A 19596-nucleotide genomic window follows, 5' to 3' on the forward strand; every position below is an offset into this window, starting at 1 on the left:
AACAATTCATCTAGCGCAACATAACTATAGCTTGTAAGCTAACAAACGGAATATCAAATCAAATTTATTTATTTATTTATTTATATAAATAAATATAAAATTATTTATTTATATTCTTTATTTATATTCTACTATCGTAGTATAATTACACAACTCTGGAAGAATGTTCGGCTTCTGTGAGTGGAGAAACTGGGAATAGTGCAACATTTTTATTTTTATCTTCATTTTACATATAGTCCCAACTTTTCCTGATTTGTGGTTGTTTCTGTTGCATTTCTGAAATTGTTTCTCCTCATCAGTCACGTTTTGTGCTTAAACACTACATTAAGCTCAAGACTGAACAAATAAATACCATTGGAAAATAACAGCTGTTAAAGTTCAGAGTTCTCACCTGCTTTTTGTGATCTGTGCGTCTGAACATCACCACAGCTTCTCCATGTCATGGTTTTATTTTAACCCGTGTATGTGTAATTTTTTTTCTCAGTTCATCCATATATTCTCATTTTTTAAATATGTTTTTAAAGATATTGACTGTTTATTTCATCTCATGATCTCATAAAGTCAGTACAGACGGTTGCCCAGTTCCAGATCACCTTTTTTAAAGTCCCGCTATACGGAGCCATAATGCAACTGAATGTCCTTTAATTGTGTATTGTTGTATTGGGTATTTGGATGTTATTTAGCTGAAAAAGTCTGGGTGGAGTAGCGTTTCTACTTAAAGTGTGAAGCCACATTATGTGTGGCACAAACATTTGCCAGAAATGGATCACTTTTGCCGGTTCTGGATCACGACACTCTGTGTCACTTTGGGGGCATTCCTGGCATCTGGCTGGAGCCCTGTGCCCGAGAATGTGTTTTGAACACAAAATGCTAGAAATTATAATTATTTAAATGAGAATTTACTTAGTTTCGAAAGGCGCTACGTTTTTACTGGCAAAAAATGAAGTGTGGAGGTGAGATTTCTCCTGAATTAAAAAGTAAAAGCCCCCACATTCATGTCCATTCGTGATTTTGAGATGACCCCCAAAGTCCACATGACTCACAACAACAACTACTACAACACGAGGTTGCTGCTTCAGTGATCCGCAACCGGCAAATTTTTGCATGGGAGATAAATGCGCGCAGCAATTAAACAGCAAGACATAACACACTGACATTTTCTACCCAAGTAAGTAAGAATGGCTAACTCACCTTTGCTACGTTTTAGAGATCATTACTTTAAAACTTGCCGGAATGAGTGAGTGAGAAAAAGCGCGCACACCGCATACACCGGGATGTTTTGATTTAGATTTTTTGATTCCTCTGCTGATCACAAGGATGGCTGGATCCGGTCGAGCTTGTGGTCGTTTGTAGACAAAACATCAATCTTTCCATTGGTACCAAGTATTAGCTTATTCATGCTGATTACGAGAAACGGCAGCGCAAAAACAACAGCAGTGATGCGGAACTGGCAATGATCCGGATCACTGCCACACAACAGGGCAAGTGACTGTATATGACGGGCACATGGTGTGAACAGGACGGTAACGGCAGAATCACACCGGGAGAGAAAGTTCAGAGAGAAGTAAAGGCAGCTCCACATTTTGGTTTTGTTTTTTTTAACATGTTCACTCAGGTTAAAATCCTCTCTCTGCTCCGTGCTCACTGTGTGCACTGATGGTTCTCAGACTGTAATGTGTCGTGCCTCCATTCAGGAATCTCCCTCCCTCCCCCACCCCCTCTCTCGCAGTCTGTTGACTCCGCTCACACACACACAGACACACACACCGACAGCTCCTTCAGTAAAGTCCGCATTTTAGACGGCTTTTGAAGAAGACGACCACTGTTTTAATCAGCCGTCTTATCCAAACGGCAGGATGGATTGCTCCTCAGCCTCCATGTTATTGCACAGTGATGTCAGATCCTGAGTCGTTTTATGCTTTGTGGATAAAATAAATAATTCACGGTAATCGCGAATATGAAAAATAATCACGAATATAAAAAATAATCGCGATTGGTGAATATTATAATATTTGTGACTGCCCTAGGTGAAAGGCAAGAAAGGGGAGGAGTGGAGGAACTGTGTGCTGTCAACTGCTGTTCTTACAAGACCTGCTGTTCCGGTCTCCTGCATTTTGAACGACATCCAACCAATGAACTGAAATCATGTTAACCATGTACCTCTGATTAAGGCATCAGTGATGTGCCTTTAATCTGAGCGATAATTGTGGTAATTAGATCATGCATGTGCCCATGTGTAATAATAAATGCAGACGCCTGCAATAGGCACCAGTCCGTCATGCAGGTCACGGATTCCATAATCAGATGGTCCTGGATCACGTTTCAAGTCTTAAATAGGATTTCCTTTGAAATTCAGAAAGGAGCGATGGCAGCTCTTTATGGATGTGGCACATACAGCGCACACGCAGCCGATCCTCCCTCCCTCCCTCACTCTCTCCCTCTCACCATCTCTCTTCCTCTCTCTCTCTCACCGATCGGATGTTATACCACCTCACACTGCAGCACAGCGACCAGCTGTTATCCCACCTAACAGAGATGTGGACCATTTCACCCCTGCAGCATCAAGTGTCTCTTTTAAAAAACATGTTTAAAAGACAAGAAAAAAAATGACAGCTTGAATCTGCACCCCTGCTGAGGAAGAGGAGACTCTTGAGGATGAAAACCATCTGTGCTTTGGACTGCAAACACGCATGCGCTGACGCACACACACATACACATGGATAGGCTCCCGCTGGAATCCAAAATACATATGAGTTAACACACACTTAAGGGAAAAATGTCAGTTCCGACAATACTGACCGGTGTTTCTGTTTCGTTTTATTTTATTTGAAATTTTTGTGGAGAAGCAGTGCCGTGTTTTGGATTTGAGAGCACACAGAGCGCTGCGTTTGGCTGCTTTGCAGTGGTTGGTGGTAGTGGTGATGCTTGAAAAGTTGTTTTTTTTTTTTATTTTTTATATATATATATAACTTTTCCTTAAATTTGGCATAATTGTTCAGCTATAAATGACTGTTCTGTTTCACAAGAGCCTGACTTGTGTTTAACAGAAAAGTGTGTGTGTGGGTCTTCCTGGAAAACGACTATTCAGATAAAGAACAGCAGCTTTTTATAGGGGCTGAGGACCCCTCTGGGTTTCTCCAGACACTACACTGGCTTTCGTTTCTGTCGCTGTTTCACTCTCCACTCGTTTTGAATTTTACTTTTAGTCACTACTTTTACTGAAAGCACATTTTATATGAGAAATTTATTTTTGATACTAAAACACAGTAAATGTCAGATACTTTAAGACGTTTACTCAAGTAATATTTTTAAAGGAGACTTTAACTTTTACCAAAGTAATTTTATGCTAAGATACAGTACTTGCACTTTCACTCAAGTATCACTTTGACGTACTTTATACAAGACTACCTGTTCACAAATGAAATACAAATTGAAACAACAATCCTTTCTCCTTTAACTGACCATACAGGACAGATAAAAAAGTATTACATGTCTGTATCCACCTATTTGGTGAAAACAAAGGATGCCCTGACACTTGCACAAATTTGATTTGCACACTTGCACACATTCTGCCGTGCAGGAGAGTAAACACGTCGTAAACCGTTATAAACTGTGCGCAACTTAGTGCAAGTGCACAAAGAAAATTTTGAAATGTTCAAAATCTCTTGTCACGCATTAATTCTGTGAACATTACGCAGACAATTAAAAACTGCATGTGAGTGTGAGTGATTCCGTCAGTGCACCATCTCGGTGAGAAAAAGCATTGACAGCAGCAACGTTATCCAACTGTGATGACTCTGAGTGGCCCTTGATGAAGAAATCTATGTTGATGTTGAATGCCTCAAAAATGCGACCTGAGACAGATGTAACAAAATCTGCCACTACTGTCACTAATGAACTAATACATCCAGTCCATAACTCAGTTGATACCTGCTGGCACTTAGGTGGTGCCACAAATTGAGAAGTAATAATCTGGAAATATGTGCATGGAATTGCTCAAAATTCATATCTCAATAGCTTATCCATCAAAGGCCATCAAAGTTTAAAGGCATATTTTCTGTAACTTCAGATATTTTTTAGAAGTTTAGATATGATTGGCTGTTACACTCAAATTCAGCAGTACAGATGCAATGTTTGCTCTGAGAGTGCTGCTGGAGAAGGATAGAGAAAACCAGGAGGAGTTAGATTATGTGTTCGTGGATTTAGAGAAAGCTTTCACAAAGTGCCAAGAGAAGATTTGTAGTATTGTATGAACAAGTCTGGACTGGCAGAGAAGTATGTAATGGTGATGTCCAAGGATAGGGTGATGGCGGTGAGATGTGCAGTAGGAATGCAAGATGCATTTATGGTGGAGGTGGAATTACATCAAGGGTCAGATGTTTTGAAAATAAGTGGAAAAAGAAAAATTTTATGAAAATGATTATTTGGAAGGTATACATTTTTATTTACACTACTCACATTTACTAAAGAAACAGGTATGTTTGTGTACTATTGACATGATTATCAGGAGTATGCCAAATCAATGCCAGGAGTGTGTATGTTTAATTTTGGTTTGATAAATGTTCTGTTGGCATACCGAGCTGTTTTGCAATGGAGTCATTTTCAGACTTGATTGATTTGGGTTAATTTGTGGATTTTAATTGAGAAGAAAACTGCCAAAGAATACCAAGAATACTCATAAGTATCACAACAGATTTATACACAGTTATGTCCATTCACTTACAATTATATGACATAACTTGAAATTTGTACTGGCTCCTTTAAGAAATCTGAGTAGTGTATTTATTGAAGTATGGCTTAATTTTTTAACCATCCAGCCTTGCTATATTGCATGTTTTTTATAGTTTTAAGTTGAAGTTCAGTTTAATTTGGAAACTGAAATAATGTCTGCATGCAGCCTGCATCTGAGGATTTAGTAAAAAAAAAAAAAAAAAAAAAAAAGATTCTGGAGGTTTGAATGTAAACAGGAACATTTAGTTTGGCATTTTCCTTGTTGTGTCACTTTATTCATGACAGTTAATGTGCACTTTACCTTTTAAATAGTCTTCAAATCCGACTTGATGAAATAAATGGACAGCATGAATTTTACTTGCTGCTTGAGTAGTCACCTCACTGTGGGGGAAGGAATCGGAGCTTGTACGGCCAGTTAGATCTGGTGGGACTCACCTCCACGCACAGCCTCAGCTCCAGAACGACTGTCCTTGATAGGCGTTGGACATTATTCTTCTCTGGAGTTGCCCAGTGTGTGAGGCGCTGGGTAGGTGTGGGGATGCATGAGTCCTCTGCTGAACGCCGCCACTTTGGAGTTTACCCTGGTACATGAGGACGTTGGATTTTACCCCTGTACATGAGAAGGTCATCTCCCTGTGCCTTCGGGGGGGGCTCGGACTGTTGTATCTGCATATGCAAAAAAACAGCAGTTTGGAGTATTCGGCCTTCTTGGAGTCCCTGAATGGAGTCCTGTATGGGACTCTGGTGGGGGACTCCATTGTTTTGCTGGGGGACTTCAATGCACACGTGGGCATTGACAGAGACACCTCAAGAGGCGTGATTGGGAGGAACGGCCTCCCCAAATCTAAACCCAAATGGTCATTTGTTATTGGATTTCTGTGCTAGTCACAGACTGTCCATAACGAACACCATATTTGAACATAAGGATGCTCATTAGTGTACATGGTACCAGAACACCCTAGGCCGAAGCTTGATGATCGATTTTGTGATTGTATCTGATCCAAGGCCGCATGTTCTGGACACTTGGGTGAAGAGAGGGCCAGAGCTGTCAACTGATCACCATCTGGTGGTGAGTTGGATCAGATGGTGGGGGAGGACTTTGGACAGACCTGGCCAGCCCAAGCGGATAGTGTGGATGAACTGGGAACGTCTGGAGGAGCCCACTGTCTGCCAGAGCTTCAACTCACACCTCCAGCAGAGCTTTTCTAGCATCCTTATGGAGGCTGGGGGCATTGAACCAGAATGGGCAATGTTCAAAGCTTCCATTGCTGAAGCTGCAGTGGGGAGCTGTGGCCAGAAGGTCTTAGCTGCCTCAAGGGGCAGCAAACCTTCAAACACCATGATGGACAACGATGGTCAGGGAAGCTGTCCGACTGAAGAAGGAGTCCTTCCAGGATATGTTATCTCGGAGGACTCCGGAGGCAGTGTGTTTGGGTGCTTGACAGTAAGTCGGACTCGATTCTGGTGGGGGTTGGCCTCTGCCAGGGCTACGCCTTGTCGCCAATCCTGTTTGTTATATTCATGGACAGGATATCAAGGCGTAGTCTGGGGAGGGGGGTTTCCACTTTGGTGGGCTCAGGGTCTCATCACTGCTTTTTGCAGATGATGTGGTCCTGCTGGCTTCATCGGCCTGTGACCTCCGACACTCACTGGACTGATTCGCAGCCGAGTGTGAAGTGGCTAGGATGAGGATCTGAGGCCATGGTTCTCAGCATGAAACTGATTAATTGCCTACTCCGGGTAGGAAATGCGGTCTTACCCCAGATGAAAGAGTTCAAGTATCTCACGGTCTTGTTCACGAGTGAGGGGATAATGGAGCGTGAGATTGGCCGGAGAATCGGTGCAGCACAGCCGGTATTGCATTCGCTCTACCATACTGTTGTGACGAAAAGGGAGCTGAGCCAAAACACAAAGTTCGTGATCTGCTGGTCAATCTTCAATGAAGATTGAGGGTTGGGTCATGACCAAAAGAGCTAGAACATGGGTACAAGTGGCTGAAATGGGCTTCCTTAGGAGGGTGTCCGGTGTCTCTTTGAGAGATAGGGTGAGAAGCTCTGTCATCCATGGGGAGCTCGGAGTAGAGCCTCTGGTCCTTTGTGTTGAAAGGAACCAGCTGAGGTCTTTCGGGCATCAGGTAAGGATGCCCATGGTCGCCTCCTGAGGGAGGTGTTCCAGGCACGTTCATCTTGGAGGATATCCCGGGGACGACCCAGGACTATGTGGAGAGATTATATCTCCACACTGGCCTGGGAACGCCTCGGGATCCCCCATTCAGAGGTGGTCAATGTGGCCTGGGAAAGGGAAGTCTGCTCCCCTGCTGGAACTGTTGCCTCCACGACCCAATCCCGGATAAGCGGTTGAAGATGAGTGATGAGTGAGTGACTTTTGTACTCTTACTCAAGTACTTTATTTTTTTTGGAATACTTTTACTTGAGTACTTTTTGTGTTTACTCACTTCTGGGTCTGCTTGAGGTTTCTTCATTCAGCAGTACCTGAGGAAGTTTTTTTTCTCACCACTGTTTCTGACCAGTGTCCATGTTCAGGGGGTGAATAAAGTTAAACCTTATTCACCTGAAGCACCTTGAAGGGAATATTTTGATAAGTGCTGTTGGCTTTTGATTGCACACTTGGATGAACAGATATGAAGATAAATTACAGCGGGTAAAATAAGTATTGAACACGTCACTGTTTTTCTCAGTAAATATATTTCTTAAAGTGCTATTGACATGATATTTTCACTAGATATCTGTAACAACCCAAGTAATCCATGGATACATAGAAATCAAATCACAGATGTCCATAAATTATTTGTAACAATGTGAGATGACACAGGGAAAAAGTATTGAACACCTGAAGAAAGGGAGGTGCAAAAAGGCATGTAAAGCCAAGAAACCAGCTGAAATCTATCAATAATTATAAAGCAGTCCTGCCCCTCGTCAATGCAAATTAATGGTTGGTTCTGTTCCAACTGATGGCCTATAAAAACGTGGGTTTTCTTAAGCCCCTTTCACACTGGGGCTGCTCCCAGTTGCATCTTGTGTCGTCATGACGACGCCACGTGGAAGCAACTCGGTGCTGAGACGATGCAGCTCGTCGCCACAGCAGCGCAAGGGGCGCAAAGGACGAAGCAAATTGCTTTAAGTTTTCTGTCTTGATGCTTTGATGTCTTCCTTGGTCTACCAGTATGTTTGCCTTTAACAACCTTCCCATGTTGTTTGTATTTGGTCCAGAGGACACAAACAAAAATTAAACATGTTTAATTTTCGTTCGTGTCCTCTGCCCGATGCAGAATTAAGTCGTTTCAGCGCAAGTCAGAGCAACAGGACGGTACTTAGAAGACAACGTTACCCGACGCCAATTTATGATTCCTGCTGTGTTCCGTTGTTCCCGAAGTATAAATCATGCAGGATTGTTTTTATACAGTGTACACAATGCAGGAAAACTACATGCTCAAAAAGCACAGAAAAAACAATGCTGATTGCAGCAAACACTTTTAACACTTTTGTGAGAAGACTCTCACAAAAGTGTTTAAATAAAGTCCATAAGTCCTGCTCACAGACTGACTGCCAGAGACAGGAGATGTCCTCATCCAGTAAAAAGTCCGGATATCTCCAGTCCACTCAAGGACTGTTTGTTCATGCGCACACATGTGAACTTAAAAGAAAGAAAAAAAAAAACTTTCAGGCTGCAGGCAGTTAGTTCCTTGTTCTCCACTCAAACTCTCTCATCACTGTGTTAAAAAAGGACAAAAAAAAGACATAAGTCCTGCTCATAAACTGATTGCCAGAGACAGGACATGTCCACATCAACTATAACTCCAGACATCTCCACATTTACTCACGGACGGTTCTTTTGCGCGCGCATCTCGCGGTCAAAGGAGGAAAGATAAACTATAACAGAACTCAGAGCGCAGACCTGCAGCTCAGCACAAGAACAAATATAAACTAGAAGAGAAGTCAGAGTGCACAGTCTGTTTGCAGTCAAACTGTGCACTCTGACTTCTCTGTGCAGAGAACCTGCAGGCTGCGTTCTCACCTCCTCTCTGCCCCCTTGCTGCGCGCACTTGACACAGAAATTCCTGCATCATCATGACGCAACAGGAAGCAATTGGGAGCAGCCCCGGTGTGAAAGGGGCTTTACATGGGTTTTCTACTTTTCATTGGTAGGTGAGCTGACCTTGATGCGTGAGGTGCGCATGCACAATTACGCGGTGGAGCTCATCTCGAAGGGACATGGTCACTGGTCGAGATGAGCTCCACCGAAGAAAACTCATAAGTTTTGTCTTTACAGAAAAATACAGTCATGTGTCTTTAAAATTTTAAAACCGAATATTGTCGTTAGATGACGGGGAGCTCATTGCATCACGGAAATGCGCATGCATTTCTATATTTCTACAACCCCTGGCAAAAATTATGGAATCATCGGCCTTGGAGGATGTTCATTCAGTTGTTTAATTTTGTAGAAAAAAAGCAGATCACAGGCATGACACAAAACTAAAGTCATTTCAAATGGCAACTTTCTGGCTTTAAGAAACACTATAAGAAATCAGGAAAAAAAATTGTGGCAGTCAGTAACGGTTACTTTTTTAGACCAAACAGAGGGAAAAAAATATGGACTCACTCAATTCTGAGGAAACAATTATGGAATCATGAAAAACAAAAGAACGCTCCAACACATCACTAGTATTTTGTTGCACCACCTCTGGCTTTTATAACAGCTTGCAGTCTCTGAGGCATGGACTTAATGAGTGACAAACAGTACTCTTCGTCAATCTGGCTCCAACTTTCTCTGATTGCTGTTGCCAGATCAGCTTTGCAGGTCGGAGCCTTGTCATGGACCATTTTCTTCCACTTCCACCAAAGATTTTCAATTGGATTAAGATCCGGACTGTTTGCAGGCCATGACATTGACCCTATGTGTCTTTTTGCAAGGAATGTTTTCACAGTTTTTGCTCTATGGCAAGATGCATTATCATCTTGAAAAATGATTTCATCATCCCCAAACATCCTTTCAATTGATGGGATAAGAAAAGTGTCCAAAATATCAATGTAAACCTGTGCATTGACAGCCATCTCCCCAGTGCCTTTACCTGACATGCAGCCCCATATCATCAATGACTGTGGAAATTTACATGTTCTCTTCAGGCAGTCATCTTTATAAATCTCATTGGAACGGCACCAAACAAAAGTTCCAGCATCATCACCTTGCAATGCAGATTCAAGATTCATCACTGAATATGACTTTCATCCAGTCATCCACAGTCCACGATTGCTTTTCCTTAGCCCATTGTAACCTTGTTTTTTTCTGTTTAGGTGTTAATGATGGCTTTCCTTTAGCTTTTCTGTACGTAAATCCCATTTCCATTAGGCGGTTTCTTACAGTTCGGTCACAGACATTGACTCCAGTTTCCTCCCATTCGTTCCTCATTTGTTTTGTTGTGCATTTTCGATTTTTGAGACATATTGCTTTAAGTTTTCTGTCTTGACGCTTTGATGTCTTCCTTGGTCTACCAGTATGTTTGCCTTTAACAACCTTCCCATGTTGTTTGTATTTGGTCCAGAGTTTAGTCACAGCTGACTGTGAACAACCAGCATCTTTTGCAACATTGCGTGATGATTTACCCTCTTTTAAGAGTTTGATAATCCTCTCCTTTGTTTCAATTCTCGTGTTGGAGCCATGATTCATGTCAGTCCACTTAGTGCAACAGCTCTGCAAGGTGTGATCACTCCTTTTTAGATGCAGACTAACGAGCAGATCTGATTTGATGCAGGTGTTAGTTTTGGGGATGAAAATTTACAGGGTGATTCCATAATTTTTTCCTCAGAATTGAGTGATTCCATATTTTTTTCCCCTCTGCTTGGTCTAAAAAAGTAACCGTTACTGACTGCCACAATTTTTTTCTTGATTTCTTATAGTGTTTCTTAAAGCCAGAAAGTTGCCATTTGAAATGACTTTAGTTTTGTGTCATGTCTGTGATCTGCTTTTTTCTACAAAATTAAACAACTGAATGAACATCCTCCGAGGCCGGTGATTCCATAATTTTTGCCAGGGGTTGTATTTCCTATCTTTCACGGTAAAGATAGGTAGATAAACTTGATGGGGTGAGGTGTTAAGTCAGGGGTAGAAAGAACTACGCATGCGTGCGCAGTTGCGCCGTGGAGATCTTCTTGACAGGTAGATCATCTCGTTGGGACACCGGCCACGACCAGGTACTTCTCAAAAAGAATTATCAGAACAGTGGTCCAAGAGTCAAGGACCATTGTGGAGAGCTTCAGAAAGACCTGAAATTAGCAGGTAAAATTGTTTAAAAGAAAACAATAAATAATGCACTCAACCACCATGGCCTGTATGCACACACCATGCAAAGACTCTATTGCTGAAGAATAAGCATTTTGAAGCTTGTTTATTGTAGGAATGGGGCCAATCTGATTCACTATCGGTACTGGGTTCTGATACCAATGTAATTCATGGTTGAATCACTTCCACAAGTACTGTGGGCTGCTCTGCTGGCTGCGGAGTGTGTGGGTGGGGATGGGGGGGGCTTCTGAATGGAGGCATGTCTCAACCCCGTTCGGGACGTCCCTTCCACAGTTTGCAGCAAGTTAGCAGGTGAGGATTACGAAGTACTGTCCCTGATATGTCATTAAACCAAACTTTATCTTTAAAATCCACTTAGGTACCCTGATTGTAAAACAACCCTACCAAGGTTGCCCTCGAAATCACCAACAAAGTTCAGAATCAGAATGCATTTTTTGCATTTTTAAATAATTTAAATGGAAAACAGTTGTGTCCTTCTGGCACCAAGGACGTCTGCTCCCTATTAACTTTGTCCTTGAGCCTAGAGGAATTTGATGATGTCTAAAAACGGTTAGCAGATGATCAAGGTGTCCGTTTGGCGTCTTCTTTTTTTAGTTGCAATTACTACAACAGATCTTGTGCAGGTTGTTGTGCTTATGTGCAAACATACAAATGCCATTCAAGATTGAGTTTGATGAGAAAGTATGATTTTTGTCTATTTAGTACTTTTGTCATCTGAAACCATGTCAGTGCCACTGTGTGGATTTAGAGTAAATGTGAAAATATGTGTAACATCAATTCAGCAGGAGTTCTAAGTAAAATAACACCTGTACAAATGCATGACTGTTTCCAGGTCCATCTGCAGACTCAGCAGGAGGTTAAGCAGAGAATGATGGGGATGATCGTCCATGTGGCGAAAAATGATGGCCTGTTGGCTCTTTATAATGGTCTCTCTGCCTCACTTTGTAGACAGGTAAGTGTGCTTGTCTGCTGCAGAACCTGTTCGCTCATGAAGTGGTGATTTGTGCTGCCTGTGAATTTGACTTCTAGGTCCAAACAAACACACACACACTAAATACAATCATAGCAATATCTGAGCAGCAAGTTTATTTACTTTCATGCTGAATATTTAGGGGATGTGTCCTGAGAAAGTGGAGCTTTGTTTAGTTCTCTGTCATGCTACACACGGAAGTCCAACACCTGTTAATTCTGGCATGCCCACCCAGTCGATTGCGATTGACCAGCCGATCGCCAGCTGAATTCCAGTTGATTTATTGACACTGGTGCCGTGATGGACAGTGTTGCTATAACTGATTGATGCAGAAGGTGGCAGCACTCCACCAATAAGGATGCCGGCTGGGGTTAAACAATAAAAGAAGAAGAAGGCTCTACTTCTTCTACTTCTACTTCTTCTATGGTGCAGGATCCAGCGCAAAAAAACCCTCAAGGACTTCCATCTGTAGTTCTTGAGGGTCAGGGGGATACACATAGGGCTATTAAATACATCACAAACAACACCTACAAAATATGTAATACTAAATTCATAAAATATATCATATTAAATTCATTCTTATGTCATTCATCTCTAAAATACTGTGCCATATCAAAAACGTTTAAAACAATCATTTATAATTCATCCCTGTCACTCATCATGCAGCATCAAAACATCAAAATTATCAAGACATTTATAAATTCATCTAAGCCTCTCAATTACTGTACAATATGAAAACACTTGTAAAAGATATTCACCATTCATACAGTTCATCTCTCAAATCCTATGTAAAATCAGAACACTTATTACACATGTTCAGTGTTACCTTTAGCAGTGCTCTGTATTTAGTGCCTACATCTTTGGTTTTGAAGGAGCCATGATTTTACCTTTACAGAAAATGTCTTAAAGTCTGGTTGTGTTTTTATTTCTTCTGGTAAAATGTTCCACTTCTTTGTAGCTCTGTAAGAAAACGTTGATTGTGCAAATGCAGTCTTACATTTGGGAATGGTACACTGCGTCCGAGTGGTTGCTGTTGTTACCCTTGTTGTTGTATCAGAGGACAGGTGAATGAAGTTCTTGAGAGGTGGCGGAGCTTGATTATGGACTATTTTGTATACCATTTGAACCTCATGGAGATAGATAAAATTTTCAAAGCTGAGTAAGGCGTATTTGCTCAATATATGACAATGGTGATATTGAATGCTTTTTTGATCAAGGATTTTAAGAGCCCTTTTGTACAGGACTCCAAGGGTCTTAACATTGTTGAATTTGCTTGGGCCCAACTTGTTATACAGTAAGTGAAATGAGGTGTTATCATTGCATTTAGAAAGCATTTTGCAGCCTCTGTTGTTAATGTATTTCCGATGCTTTTAAAAGTAGCTAAATTAAATTTCAAAGTGTTTGAGATCTTTTTTATATGCTTCTTAAAGCTGAGTTGAATCTAATGTAAGCCCTAAATATTTAAATTCAGTTACATTTTTTATAATTTGATCATTGCTAATAATATTTGGATATACTGTTGTTTTATTCTTAATAGTGTAAAGTACAGTATTAAGAATTACAAGTACACTTTTAAGTACACTATTCTTAATAGTGTACTTAATAGTACATGGATGCTGTTTTTTCTAAGTTTAGTGTTAGACAGGATTCCTGAAGCCAGGTAGAGACTCTTCCCATGGCTATAGTTAGTTTGTTCACAACCTCAGTCATGTTTGTTCCGTGTGTGTATATTATTGTGTCGTCTGCATACATTTGTATGCTCACATTGTCACATGCCTAAGGTAAACCATCTATATACAGAAAATGTAACAGATATATAAATAATATAGAAATATAACAGAAAAGGAACATGTAAAGCTCAAGAGAAATGGCTATAGTCAGATATTCTCTGCTTCTTACAAATCAGGACACAGGAGAGGAGTGGCTATTTTAATTTCAGGGAAGACCCTCTTCGAAAAAACATTTGAGATAGGGCACAAAGAGGGAACGTTTATCGTGGTTAAGGGGAAACTGGAGGGTGAAATGGTAACTTTTCTCAATATCTATGCTCCACCGGGCTTGGAGTGGAAATTTTACAGACAAATGTTTGACCTGATGACCTTGGAGGCGGAGGGTATTCTGATTACCAGAGGTGATCTCAACCAAAGGCTTAATCCACAGCTGGACTCTTCAGGAAGTGAAACACAAATAAGGACTATAAGTAAAAAGATAGGGGGACTGATGTCTGAACTGGGGATTGTGGACGTATGGAGAGATTTGAACCCCACAGCAAAGGATTATACTTACTACTCGGCACTGCATAATGCATACTCATACTCATAATGCATACTACTATTTTCTGATGTACAGTAAGGATATGCATAAGGTAGAAAAATGTGATATAGGACCATATCGGACTATCGATATAGGACCATATCGGACTATCGGACCACAGCCCCCTTTATTTAACACTACATCTGGAGAGGGAGAGAAAAACAACAGTCTGGAGATTAAACTCAGACATATTAAAAGGACACATGAAGGAAGAAATAGTGAAGGACCTTAAGACATATATAGATGAAAACGATAATGGTGAGGTGTCCCCGTCTGTACTGTGGGATGCCTGTAAAGCTGTAAGGGAAAATAATAGCTAAAACAGCCTATTTAAAAAAAAAAGGTACAACAGTTAAAACTTGACACACTAAAATCTGACCTAAAAAAGCTAGAAACTGAGCATAAAGATAAATTGGAAGGGCACATAAACCAGGAAATTAAGAAAAAAGAGAGCAGAGATAAATGAGATTTATGCAAAGGAGAGCCATAAAAACCTACTGTTTACAAAACAAAGATGCTGTGAAGTGGGGGGCAGGTCAACAAAATTATTGGCATATAAATTGAAACAAAGCAGGCAAAAAGCAATATTTACAAAATGAGAGATTCACACACAAGAAGGATAGTGGATAAAACTGATGAAATTCAAAAGTGTTTTGAAATGTACTATAACAACTTGTATGCCAAAAGGGATACTTGTAATAAGACCCAGATAGATAAGTTTTTAGAGAACTTAAATTTACAGAGAGTAACAGAAGAACAGAATGAGGCCTTGACAGCTGAAATATCAGATGCAGAAATAAATAGAGCAATCTCAAATCTCAAGACCAACAAATCCCCGGGTGCGGACGGATTCATCGCAGCATGGTACAGATCATTTAAGGTAATATTAATCCCCCTTCTTCAGAAGGCCTTTAACTGGGTGTTGAAGGTGGGAGAAATTCCTCATTCATGGAGCGAAGCCATTATATCGGTAATTCCAAAGGAGGGAAAGGATGAGCTGGAATGTTCCAGCTACAGACCCATTAGCGTTCTTAACCAAGATTATAGACTGTTCACGGCTATTCTAGCCAGCCGTTTAGAAACAATTCTGCCAGAAATAATTAATTTGGATCAGACAGGATTTATAAAACACAGACCAGATGCAAGATCATATTAGGCACGCCTTACACTTAATGCAATACATAACTAAAAATCAGCTAGAGATGGTAATGCTGGGAATAGATGCTGAAAAAGCATTTGATTCCGTTGGGTGGGATTTCCTGTACAGAGTGTTGGAGCAATTTAATTTCAACAACGTGTTTATTAAGGTCATACAGGCTCTTTTGGGTGGGATTTCCTGTACAGAGTGTTGTAGCAATTTAATTTCAACGTGTTTATTAAGGTCATACAGGCACTGTATTATAAACCGACAGCTAGGATCCAGATCAATGGGAGTCTCTCAAAATCTATCATACTAGAACGAGGCTGTAGTCAGGGTTCAGTGAGTCCCCTTCTCTTTGCCATTTTCTTGGAACCCCTGAGCAGTTGGATAAAACAAAATAAAAATATAACAGGTATAGATATGGGGGGAGGGGAACATAAAATAGCTCTTTTTGCAGATGATGTATTAGTATATTTATCGAGCCCAAACACTTCCCTTCCTGCACTTATGACAATGCTCACAGAATACAGCCATCTTTCATCTTTAATATACAAATAACTCAAGTTATTACTTTTAATTATAGACCAAGCCAAACGATTAGGGACATGTACAAGATCAATTGGGACTTAAATTCAATACAATATTTGGGGGTCAACCTACCTCAAGACTTAGAACAACTAAAATCTATTAATTATGACCTGTTGATTAACAGAATAAAATCAGATATTAGCAGATGGACTCTGATACCATATATGAGTACTGTGCAAAGAGTGTAAGTGATAAAAATCAATGTATTGCCGAGGATACTATACCTTTTTCAGAGTCTACCGATATCTAGATACATCTGGCAGGGGCAGAGACCGAGGGTCAGGTACAGAACACTGCAGTTACCTAAAAATAAAGGAGGGCTTACACTTCCTTGTTTGAAGAGCTGTTATCAAGCAACACAAATAAAAATTCTATTGAATATTTACAATCCTTCCTACTCAGCAAGATGGAAAGAAATTGAAGCCAGCACAACAGATGGAGTTCCTATTTAGGCTTTAATCGGGACATCAACTTGAGAAAATGTATTACAGAAGGAGCAAACCCATGGCTAGATACATCATTGAAAATTTGGTTTGAATTGATTGGAAAAAATGACTTGAAAACACAAAGTAGGTTATTAAGATGGATTGGATATGATTCAGAATTTATTCCAAATAGAATAGATAAGAGTTTTAAAAATTGGATCACAGGTCCCACAATATTTTGGGATCTTAAAACAACAAAACAAAAAAAAAAAACCCCGTTAAAAGTTTTCAAGAAATAAAAGTCCAATATAGTCTAACAAATCAGGACCAATGCATTTGCAATTAAGGCACTACTTAGAACAAGTAATAGGGGGAACCATGGAGGGGAGGGGATTTGAATTCATTAAGATGTCTATTTTAGCAGTTAGTGGAGGATTTAAAGGGAAATGACACGGTGTATATTAAAAACAGGTGGGAGAGGGAAGCAAATATTACCATATCAGTCGACGAATGGGAAGAAATAAATGAACTGCAATGGAGAGCAACTTGTTCCTTAACATGGAGAGAACATGGGTGGAAGAGCATTATAAGATTCTTTAAAACACCGGCACAGAAAAAAACACCCGGACACAAAGTGTTGGAGATTACAAGTATGTCAAGCTGACAAAGCAGATCATTTTCATGTGTTTTGGGGATGTCCCCTAATTAGAAGCTACTGGCAGGAACTAAAGAAGGTAAAGATAGACCTTCCACATACTTTTGAGGTACTTTACCTGGGAAAAAAGGACATGAAGTTTACAAGATATGGTGATAAACATATCTACAGAATAATGCTGGTCGCGAGTAAAAAAGCAATTACGAGAAAATGGATGAAGAATGAGCCACCAAAATTAGAGGACTGGGTTGAAGTAATGCATGATATCTGTGTGATGGAAAAGCTAACATTTCTTTTGAGACTGGAGGGGGACAGATTTAAAGGACTTTGGGAAAACTGGTTAGAGTACATAAAACCAATTAGATCTGATTTTATTTGAGGATTACAATTACAATGGGCAAAGAGTGAAGAAGAAGGAAAGTGGGAAAAAAACAGTCATAAACCCTAGTTCATATCTACAGAAGTTGTAAAGCCTGTTCTTTGTTACTTTAACTTACCTTTTTTTTTTTCTCCATGTTCGATTTTCACGCTGGCAACATTGACTAAATTTTCTCTGTCATAAGTCTTATTTTATGGTATTGTTTATCAAGTCAAAAAGAGGATTTTGTTTCTGGGAGGAGGGGGGAGGAGGGGAGGGGAAAAAAGAAAGGAAGTTCAATTAAAAAAAAAGAAAACTGTGGATCCAAGGAATTCTGCGGATTTCATTGGGGGGGGGGGGATGTTAGTGTTGTACTCTGTAATCGTGATCGCCACTGAGTTTTTAAAATGCCTATCACCAAGCATTCTTTTTTTTTTTCTTTTTTTTTTTACAACATCGTGCAAGTTTTGTAAGTCCGCGGACATTGATCTGTGTGTTATAGATACAAATCAGCGTCCTTGGATCCACGGAAGTCCGCAGGGAAAAATCCTCTCTCCAAGCGTGGCTGTTGCAACAGTTGTTGTAAAGTGGGACTGGTTGGTTGCTAAGTGTAGCATGTGGTCATCACATACTTTAAGAGCAATCAAATGCTCTGTGTCAGGGAGCGATGTCAAAGAGAGGGAAGATGATGAGAAAGACGGTGTGAAAAAGTTTATTACAGACAAGAATCTGTGAAATTGGCACTGGGTTGAATTTAAAGTTTGTCGTCATGAACACAGATACAAGAAACGGCAAAAGCTTACTGCATCTTGTGCCCTCAAGAAACATGCTAAGAATTTTTTGTCTCTGGAAAATAGACATTGGGCTGTTCAAACAGGATTTCAGACAAGATTGTGTGACTTTTTTAATTAATGTAGACTTTCTTTCATTGGAAAAAAGACATTGCGGCTTTGAATGGATTTACAGGAATTCACACAAGAATATGTGACTTTTCTACCATAAGGTATGTTATTGATATTTTACAATGACTTTCAGAATATTCTCCAAGCTTTAGTTGTGGTTTTTGAAATGTTTCAAATCTTTTCAGTCTTCATGAATTTCATTTAGTTTAGTTGTTCTGAGTTTATTCATAATTTTGTTTACAATTAAAAGGAAAATCATTCCAGGTCCTACTTCCATGTCATACTCTGTTATTTCAACATTATCATTGACAGTTCAAATGAAAGGTTGAATCTAGGATCATTAAAATACTCACTTCTTTTGAGATTTTTTCTTCCAGGAGATGCTGAAAATGTATCTTTAGATACAAAAATTAATTTGGTTTCTGGGGCCCCATGGACCCTAAACCCTGGCTCCAGGGGGGCTGCTTCTTTTCACAGCCCTGGTAAAGGTAGCATCAGAATCAGAAGATTCTGTTGCTACTTGAGAACCAGGTAACATCAGAATCGGAAGATTCTGATGCTACCCTGTTCTCACACACAAGGAATTTGCTCTGGTGTCATTGGTGCATTAATGACAATAAAAAGAAAGGGAAAAAATACGTCTGTAAGAAGTAATTGATGCATAACCAACAATAAAAAGAAAAGGAAAAAAATACTTCTATAAGAAGTAAAGGAGTCAAATAGACAAATAGACCAAACCATGTTCACTGGTCAAATAAATATAACATGGTGGCGTGGGGCTGTGCAAAGGGCTGCAGATGTTCTGTGCCTTTCCTGGGTGAGAAGGTTTGGGCATTATCTTCCTTGCTTGCCTCAAGGCCCTGGATGTGTACAGGTCCTAGAGGGATGGCAGATTGTAGTAGCAGACTTTGGGTTTTGTGCTTAAATGCTCGTTAGACCTGAACAATACTTAATTAAACATCCACTGATCTCTAATGTGTAAAAATGTTTGTGTGAGAAAGGTTTGATTCATTTTCAGAGCATGGGACACAATGTGATTTTTGTTAGCATGTAAATGTCTTAACCTTCTGGGGCCGACGCCGTCGTATATGATGGCTGGGACCAAGCTTTACTAAATTATAAATAACTTTTTAATGATAAGAGATAGAAACTTACTTTCTTTTTTGCTGAAATGTTAACTCTGCAGACTTTTGAG

The 19596-nt window shown here is 40.1% G+C and overlaps 1 protein-coding gene across 1 annotated transcript in view; it reads left to right on the forward strand.

The window, feature by feature from the left end:
- Window positions 1–19596, forward strand: part of slc25a10 (solute carrier family 25 member 10) — a 120303-nt gene that overhangs the window by 22771 nt on the left and 77936 nt on the right. The window contains exon 3 of the mRNA XM_034189063.1: window positions 11882–12001. Coding sequence (XP_034044954.1) covers window positions 11882–12001 — 120 coding nt within the window. The remainder of the gene's footprint in view (window positions 1–11881; window positions 12002–19596) is intronic.

This window comes from Thalassophryne amazonica, chromosome 15 (genome assembly GCF_902500255.1).
Source record: "Thalassophryne amazonica chromosome 15, fThaAma1.1, whole genome shotgun sequence".
NCBI classification, from domain to species: domain Eukaryota; kingdom Metazoa; phylum Chordata; class Actinopteri; order Batrachoidiformes; family Batrachoididae; genus Thalassophryne; species Thalassophryne amazonica.